Consider the following 9626-nt stretch of genomic DNA (forward strand, 5'->3'; position numbering starts at 1 on the left):
CTCTCATAATTTGTTTTCGTTCATTTTTCTTTCTTTTTCGGTGACATTTCCTTTTTTTGCTCTCTCTCAACAACTTCTACGTGGATTTATGACTTTTAATTTGTATGTCCGACCCACGGTATCCACGATTAATTGGACCTCCACGAAGTATTTTGGCTACTGTGCATAATATTTTGGTTTTCCCTACTTAAGGATGCAGTTCGGAGGGTTCATTATGTATGAACGAACAGGAAGGGCAAGAGGCAAGTTAATAGAACTATTTAATATTAAAACGACTCTGCCCTTTTCCTACTGGGTGTGCGTGTGTGTGTGTATTTGGTGTGTGAATTTGTTAAGCCTTTTTTTCCGTCTGTGACAAGTTCTAGGAATATATGTTTTCATTGATGGACTACCTTCTTTTGCGACCTTGCCACTGTTTGTGGTATGATTGTGTTTGCTTGCGGTTTTCTCTAGGGCCATTGTTTAATAATTTATGCAAGTAATGTTTTGATTTGTTTTCAATTCTTTTCTGTTCTGTTTCAGGTGTGCATTCAAAACACACCCACAATGCCCGCATTGTCTGGTCTATCCATTCCCATTCCCGTTCCAAATCCCAGACGCGATCAATTTCTGTTTTGACAGTTCCACTGTCAAGGGAGTTGAAGTGTGTCTAATTGATGTTTTGTATGTTTGTTTGTCTGTTCGTCTGGTGGTGGGCAGGTCACAGATGTCCGAATCGGAATTGAAGTTGATGTTGCAGTTGATATTGGTATTTTGGATTTTGGATTTCAAATTGTTTGTTTGTATTAGAAAAGTTTCATTTGAGGCAATATCAAAGAGCACTCGAGTGACATCTGCCTGATGTTTGTCGGGTTGGTTGTCCTGGTGACAGTTTTATAACACTTTAAATATTATTTAGGTTTCGGGTTACGTGTTTATTGCATATATCCTTATCCCTTCTGCACATTGGACATGCGTGTCCAATCGCCTTAATGCCCAAAAGGGTTGTCCTTGTCCTTGCTGTGTTCGTTTTGGGCTTGGGTTTGGGTTGGGTAGCTCTTGCTCATTGGATACAATTAAAATTGTTTTGCTGGCTGGCAAAATGTCTCATCCAAATGCAATTCAAGGGTTGGGTCTCTCCGCTACATATTCTTCATTATCGTTAGAATTTACGATGCGGCTTTCTAATTGAATTGAAATACATCTATTCGCAAATGACAATTTCCAGTTAAGAAACTTTCCTAACTAACTGACTAACCGACAGACTAGTAAACATAAGCACATAATAATTTTGCCTGCCTGGAATGTCAAAAGCTCCTCACAAACTTACCAAGTAACCTAACTAACTAACTCTTTTGGAAACTCTCCTGCTCCCCCACTCCCTCTTGGTCTACGAATATTACCAACATAAAGGTAGGCTTTTAGCCTAAAATGGCTTGTTTTGCATGTTAACAAGATACTTCCGTTCTAATAGCAAAACAACCATGTACATTTGCCTTCTGCAGAACGATGTAACGAGTCGAGCACTTCAAATGTCGGAACGACATTGTAATGAAATTTACACATTTTCATAAGTCATGATAATGGGCTAGAAAGTATTTTTATAGCATAATTAACTCCAACTCCACTGGAAATTCCACTTAAGTGAATAAGTTCTATACATCTTTGGTATAAACATTTATAAAACTTGTAGCTGAAACTCATCGGTGAATTCTTTAAACATTTATTTGGCACCTGATTTTTTGTCAGCCAAACTTTTGTTGCCAAATTATTAAAAAAATTATTTATTAAGAATTGAAGATCTTATAAGAACTTCCCTTGAACTAATTGTAAGACGAAATGCAGACTCGGTTATATTCTTGCGAGGTTCTCCTGGCTAACGAATCAGAAATAGTTGACCGGATTGAATCATTAACCTCAGCTGACAAAAAATGAACAAGTCTGCAGAAAACTCACACTTATGGACAACTCTATATCTAAACACGTTTCTATCTTGAAAAAGGCCAAACTTATAGCTCTTGATTAATGTCACAGTTGGTGCAAAATTTTAACTTGGACAAGCCTTCGTTTTCTACAAAATATGAAAAAAGCGGAGTAACTAAAGTTACGCCTATCATGGGTCATATGTAATATACAATGGTGGTGAATTTATCGATTACCAATATAAACAAAGCATCGGTAAGTAAGAAATTTTGTAAAATAAAACCAGATGTTTTGAATCAAAAGTCCCTAAATTCGGCTATTATTTTAATAGTTAAAGTAAATTTCTGAGGTAAGTTAAATGGTATTAGGCTTGTCTGAATCATAAGTTTATTATATGCCCAAGTTGAAGTTTCACAAGGGTGTAAAAACCAGATTCAGGACTGGATTCGACGTTAATGCCGCTGTAATATGTGCTCTTCCTTGTTCGTCCTTTTCATAGTTTTAAATATTACTAATTGTAAGTACAACCGTAAGTAAATTTTCCCCATCTCGGCAAGTGGGTTCTTATTTCGCGTCCTCCAAATCAGTGCCAGGCTTAACAAAAGATTATTTCAAAGTGAAATCGTCTCGTTAACTTTGTATACCATGCACCAGGCAAACAAATATTGTTGTATTGGGACTTGGGAAATAGTCCAATTAATTCAAATTGCTGGGGCGGAAGCAGGCGTGACAAAATATTTATACATAAGAAACCTGCGCCTTTACTAAGCGAGTACACCAAATAGCTAGAAAAATTGATGTGGCGAAAGAAGGCATGGAAAAATTTTTAAATAATCTTGATTATTTTACAAACTTCACGAGTCTATATACCAAATTTGGTGGTTCTATCTCTTAGAGTGTTTGAGATCTAGGTGTTCATACAGACGGACTGACGAACATGGCCAAATCGACTCGGCTGTTGATTTTGATCAAGAATTATAGTACATACATACTATTTGGGTTCGAAAAAGCTTTCTTCTGCCTGTTACATACATATTGGCCACTTTAATATACCATTTCACCCTATGGGTGCATGGTATAAATAGGTGAGCGGGTTGTCTGCAGAGCTAAGTTCTCAGACTTTGCTAATGTACCCAAGAATCGCAATGTCCATAATATGTCATTAGCACTAAGACTAGTTCGGAATTGCAAATTAATGATGCAAAAAAGATTGGTTTAGCTTGCGATGCCAGACTTCATTCTTTTGAAGATTGACTTCGAGCTGACTTTAATGCAAGGTTTGACTGAAATTTCAAAATGCTCATAATCTAACCAGATAAAGAAGTTATTTAATTTATTGAAATTCCAATCACAATTTGATATTTATGAAAAAGAAAGTGAACTTTCATTTCACAAGAAGTCATATAATAAGAGTTTAAAAAGTAGGTTTAAAAGTATTAACTTAAAGTTGGGCAACATTTCGAGCACCTCTCTTGGACATCCCTTAAATATAGACTCGAATTTTATATTCCTAATATAGAAGACAATTTAATATAACTTTTCTCATATCAATAAATTACTCAAATTGATATTTCTGTGCATTTTTTTTATTCCGCTCTATTTATAGAAACTTGGGAAACTAAGTATAATAATGGTTGGGAGTGGTTCGGGCTCTAATTTCACACTAGATCTTACCATTTTAGCACCAACATCCAGGCAAAATACTCATTAAGTCTATTAGGCTTTTAGGTTTGTTGTTGTTGTTATTGTGCTGAAGTTATCGCTGATGCAGCCTTGATCTCCCACGCCCGATCCGGAGAGATGTTGTTGCTCCTCCTGAAGCACCACCTCCGCCTCTTGCTGCTTCTCCTCTCGTTGTTGTTCTTCCTCAACTTCTTATTGTGGTTGACTGCTGCGCAGGCGTAATGAGCCACAAAAACGCAGCAATGTCAAATACGCAGATCTCAGATCTTGGCGAAACGATTGGCGGCGCTACGTGGGTGGTCGACAGACAGATATCCAGCCAGACGGAGCGAGCGAAAGAGAAAGAGAGGCAAGCCACACCCACAGATGTATCCACACTCACACACACACACGTACTATCAATGGAATCAATGAAAACACCAAGAAGATTTGCATGTTCCCCCTAAGTCTAAGCCTAAAAACTCATTAAGTCGTTCCCCTTTCCTTCCAACTCTCCCAAAGATACTCGTAAATCTTAAGCTAGTTTTTGTGTTTCAGTGTTTGTATCGGTCAAAAAAGGGTGCAGGGGCTGGGATTTGGAGCGCATTTCGTTGTAACTTTGTGTTTCATTAATAATCCAAAAACCGAAACGGCAAACTCCGAATGGCGCGGACTCTTCATAAATCTTGTGTCGCATAATTACAGTTAAAATTTATAAGCTTATCTCCTTAGCCGCAAATTTATTAGCGTGTTACAGGGCGCAACGCGAAACAACAAACGACGACGGATGGATGGATGGATGGATGGAAGCAAGCAGGAAGGGAAGAGGGGAAGTCAGAGCGAGCGGACACTGCAGTTCGTCAAGTCAGAATAATGTCGTTTGGCGGCCTTTTGTCCCAAGACAACTTGCCAAGTTTAGGTCCCCAGACCAGTCCAGACAAACCGACAAACCGACAACTTCGTCTCACTCATTATGAACACGGAAAGTATCGAAAAATGTGTATTTAAAACGGCGTGAAAAACAATTTGTTGCCAATTTTATGATGCCTCGCGCCTTTTGCCACACAACTCATCCTCATTCTGCATCTCATCCTGAGCTCATCTCCTGCGATCCGCAATGCATGCAAACAATTTCATTTGAAGACCCAAAGAGTTGCTGGGGGGGGGAGAAGAACGGAGGGTGGTGGTGGAACTGGGTACTAAGTGTCAACCCCATAGATTTATGCGTATTGTCTTTTTTCGGGTTACTCTGGCTCACATTCCGGGAAGAGGACTGGCCCGATACTTGGATTATATACCTATGGCTCTCCCTCTGTCCCTCTCTCTCTCTTAGTTCGCCTCTGGTCAAGGCTACTAGCTGCCTGCCGAACATTAATCATTTGGGGAGGGCAACCAGAGCTCCAGATCCCAGGACCAGGCCAACTGCGCTCCAGCAGCCGTTTTCAGTTTCGTGGCCAGCATTTCGAGGCGTTGTAATATGTCGGTGAAAACGGCCTCTGGGATTAATGTGCGCGGGCAAGGTATTTGAATGGGCTTTTTATGGTCACATTTATTGAATTTATAACGTAATATACTCGCACCATGACTCATCCATTCCAAGGTTAAGGCAACCATCCATTCCAAACCACAATCCAAAGCTTAGGACTCTACATCAGCACTCTTCTCCAAAGTGACTGAATCTCTGATCATAAAAAATTATGCTTAAACAAAATGCTCTCTCTCTCTCTCTCTCTCTATCTCGTTCGCTCTCCGCCCCCATCTATAAATTCAGCAAAATATTACCAAACTTAAATTGACTTTTTATGAAGTTATACGCACCTCCCCTCCTCCCCCCACCGCAATCCGTAGCGCGTGCCATAAAAAATCACTTAAGAATAAGAAAAGAAAAAACTCCCACACAAAATGATCATCGGCAATGGGCAAATAAACTGCAATACGTTACACGAATACGTAGACGTCTTACGTTATGACTCGTTATGCGCTTACGTTAATGCGAAATGTCACCAAAGGAATGAAACGAAACTGAAACCCAAAACCAAACTGTAAATCATTCACTGCGAATTAAGACGTTTTTTGCGCAGGCGAAAATAAAAAAAGTAAATAAATAATTTCATTGTTGTTGTTGTTGTTGCTGCCAGGGAATCGAGTTGTTTTACATTTATATCAGGCCTAAACAAAGCGTTTATTATTTACTGATTCGTTCGCAGAGTGGTGACCCCCATCTTAACTCTTCAGCTGAAACAAGTGAGCATTTAAACTTCCCTCGCAATGAATTAGCCTGGTCTTAGGTTTTAATGAAAGTCAACTTTTGAGTTAACTCTAACTTGGCCTTCATAAATCCTTACAACTTGTCCTACGAATATTCCCTTTGACAATCTTTAAACTATTCTTGCTGACTTTTGTTTTTCTTACGTATGTAATTGTTATTGCCATTGTGCAGACCTTAATGATATTTGAATTCGATTTGCTTACCCTCAGAGCGCTTATGACTATGAAATTTACTTGTAATGTCTTCCATGTCTCTGGCGTTACTTCACCTTGCTCCTCTTCATGCCCCACACATCATGACAGACACATTTAACACCTACGCCGATTCTGTCTTTCGTTGCTGCGTTTAAAGTGAAGCTCAAAAAGCGCATGCCGCCGCCGTGACTTTGACGCCGCCATGGGCGTAGACGAGTTGGGGAGGGGTTTTTATTGTTCATTGCCTAAGATTTGGACACTTTCTGTCATTTCGCACTGGCCAAATTGAGTAATGTATGTATTTCAAAAGTTTTGAAATCAATCTTCTAGATTCTAGACTCAAGTATCAAGTTCATATCATAAGCTACTAATAATCTAAACCTCATTCCTTTAAGGCTTTAAGTTTCATGATAATAATAAAAACATCAGCCCTGAGAAACCTAGAAAGACGTAAGGACACGGGCTACTCAAAGGGTTAGGATTTGTATAGACTAGTCCTTGAATCCATTAGGAATTAACAGCACCTTCAATTGGCTAATAGACCTAGAAGAAGAGCTAACTACATGCTCGTTTTTTCCTATAATCTACCAATTTTAGCTTACCTTTCTTGTTGGCCCAAGTTCATACATATATCGTATACATATGTCTAGTATGTACCCCTGTTTGATTTTGACAATATCGTGGGCTGTGTCCATGTTGACGCCGTCACATAGCCATCAAGGTGTCAATTTGCGCCGTTGGCACACACACACACGCACACACACACACACATACATATTAAATATTTTTGTTGTTGACGAGACTGTATGCAAATTTAATGGCTAAATTAGAGGAACGAAGTGAGAGAGAGAGAAGGAGAAAACCAAGCAACCTCTTGGCTGGGGCACCTTCATATTAGGCGTGTGATTATGCCCAAAAGATAAAAATGATTTTCTTACCAAACTCCTAATTTACATAATCAATTTAATTCGAATTATTTAAGTAATTCCCAGCAATTGCTAAGCTAAATCAACGAAACGATCCAATATCAGCCTGATCTTGGCGGCCCAAAACCAACTTGAATTTTGGTTTGTTAATTGAGTAATTAATGCCAACGCCCACAGTGGATTTATACAAAGATAACGAGGCATTCGAAAATCAAAATCTTTTGAATCGAAATCGAAACATGCTTTTACTCCATGGAGCAGATCGACCACCCACTTGACTTGGACTTGAAGCCAAGTCATAGAAATTATGCAAACGCGTTTTGCGTATAATTTAAATGTTTATTAAATTATTTTATTTGTGAATTTATGAATTTTTTATTATACAAAGTATTAACACGAAGCCGCAAAGACCAACCTGCCTGCCTGCCTGCCCGCCCGCCCGACTGTCAGTCAACAACCGAGGAAGTTGAAGTCGGAGTTTGGAGGTGGCGAGGCTACGCTTCGTGTTGCGGGGGGGACTAGAATATTTTACAACTTAATCTACTGCTTTCTGCTTCTGCTGCTGTTACTACTGCTTACGACTTACACGCTAAAACACACTACTAATAAATATTAGGTATTATTTATAATCCGTATATTAATATCGCTTGAAGTCGTGGACTCCAACTATGAGGGCTCCTTGCTGGCGGCGACTGCTGCAGCCGCCTCCTGAAGCTCTTGGAGTTCCTCCTCCTCGCGTGTCAATGGAACTGTCGAATGATTGTACAATCCTTGGGCCATCAATTGCAGAGCCAAGGGGTTTTTGGTGCCACTGGACTTTTTCAGTTTGGCCCGCTTATTCTGAAACCAGATTTTGATTTGTGCCTCATTTAGGCCCAGTTCTCCGCTCAATTGTTGGCGACGCTTCTCGGTTAGATATCGATTCTCATTGAACTCGTGCTGCATAGTGGAAGGGGAAGGGAGGAGTAAGAAAACAAAACAATCAATATTTTGAATTATGCATGTGAAGTCGGAGAACCGACTTCGTTATACCCTGCTAACTAACTGATAGCTACTAGTTAATAAAGTTATCCAATCCCGTATCAGAAAAGAGAAATATATAGAGATAGAGATAGAGAAAGTATCGAGAAAATACACAAAAAGTTTTTTAAGTTAAGATTTAAGACCTCTTCGAAAGGCGTTCGATTATCTGATACCCTTTGTTTAGATCGGCGCTTAAAGATTACAGAAGTCTTTAAAAAATTAAAACAAATAATCCAATCTAACCGTTCTTGAATACTCTCTGACAAACTGATTACAACCCTTCTAAAACACAAAGTATTCAATACTTTACAATGTTCGTTTTCATTGGTAACAACTTACCTTCAGTCGCGCCAACTGTGAACCACTAAAGGCTGTACGCGGCCGTTTATCCTCTGGCCCTTGGCCACCATCCGTATCATTTTTATCCTGATCCGTTGAACTGGTCGTGGCGGGCTTCTTGGGTTTGCGTGCACGCGGACCTGCAAGCGGGAAAGGGAGTTACATATATGTATGTATACAGGAGGTCATAAAAATTCCAGAGTTCGCTTAATGGCATCAACATGACTGGACCCATGGACCTGGACAGGCTCAACCTGCTACCGCCGACTCATTGAGCTCACATAAATCCTCAGACTCATCATCATATATGGGAGAGCAAGTGTGTCGGCTTGTTGCTAGCAATTAATTCACATTTAAATGCGTCCAGACAAATCATCCCTGCCTCTCCTCACCCCTCCCCTCAAAAAGTCCAGCCCATCGGCATCAGGGTTTTGGTAAAACAATTAAAGTTTCTTCTGTTTTTTTTTTTTTGTTCTTGTTGTTTGTTGTAAAATTTGTTCGCGTCATTTTGTAGCAAAATGTAATCAACGCAATGACTTTTGACTGTGGCTAATTTCCATCCACCAAGCAACCACCCAAGCACCACCCATACACCCACCCACCCATTGAGGAAATGTGGGGCGTTTCGGTTGCCTCCAAAGTTGACTTGAGTTGTCTTGGATTTAATTAACAGCATTGGTTGAAGACAAGCGCAGAGAATCATCTGCCCCCCCACCCATACCTCCTGTTTCTTGGAGTGACTTGTGTGTGATGTGGGTTTCCTACGTAAAAACTTTTACTTAGGGCCATAAAATTCTATTGCTATTGCCTGGCAGCGCGAAAGGGTTAAAGTTTTGGTTTCGAACATGGCCAAATAGTTGGTGAAACTCAAATGGAAATGAAGCAATTATGAGGTTTTACTAATGGGAATATTTCTGGTGACCTCAAGTTGCTTTTGCGGTACTCTCAAGAGACACAGAGAGAGAGAGAACGACAAAATATTTTCTAATTTCACTTTGCCATTCATCATAAAGCCAAATGTATGTAGATCCTTAAATTACATTGGCCCAAGACCAGGTCCCCACGTCCATTGTGAATTCCATTGGATCTCCAAATTTTGTAGTTTGTTGTTACTTACTTCGACCTGCAAAGAAAAAGCGAAAAGAAAAATGAGAATGAATCGAAGAAACACTTTCAAGTTTGCTTAGACAATTTAAACGCGAATCAATAAAATATCGAAAATTGATTAAATTCCTTGACATTGTTGAAGCAAGACAGCCAAAGAAGTCTAAGCAAGTTTTCATTTGACGAAACGTGCAAAAATTCCCGTTC

The 9626-nt window shown here is 39.6% G+C and overlaps 1 protein-coding gene across 1 annotated transcript; it reads right to left on the minus strand.

Moving 5' to 3' along the window:
• Window positions 1-7465: 7465 nt before the first annotated feature.
• Window positions 7466-8465, minus strand: LOC137576601 (homeobox protein E60-like; the record flags this gene model as incomplete). Its single annotated transcript, XM_068289824.1, has 2 exons — window positions 7466-7892; window positions 8316-8465. Coding segments are annotated over 2 exons (423 nt in total), but the record flags the coding sequence as incomplete, so codon positions are not given.
• Between the last annotated feature and the right edge of the window lie 1161 nt (window positions 8466-9626).

This window comes from Drosophila tropicalis, unplaced genomic scaffold, assembly GCF_018151085.1.
Source record: "Drosophila tropicalis isolate 14030-0801.00 unplaced genomic scaffold, ASM1815108v1 contig_593, whole genome shotgun sequence".
NCBI classification, from domain to species: domain Eukaryota; kingdom Metazoa; phylum Arthropoda; class Insecta; order Diptera; family Drosophilidae; genus Drosophila; species Drosophila tropicalis.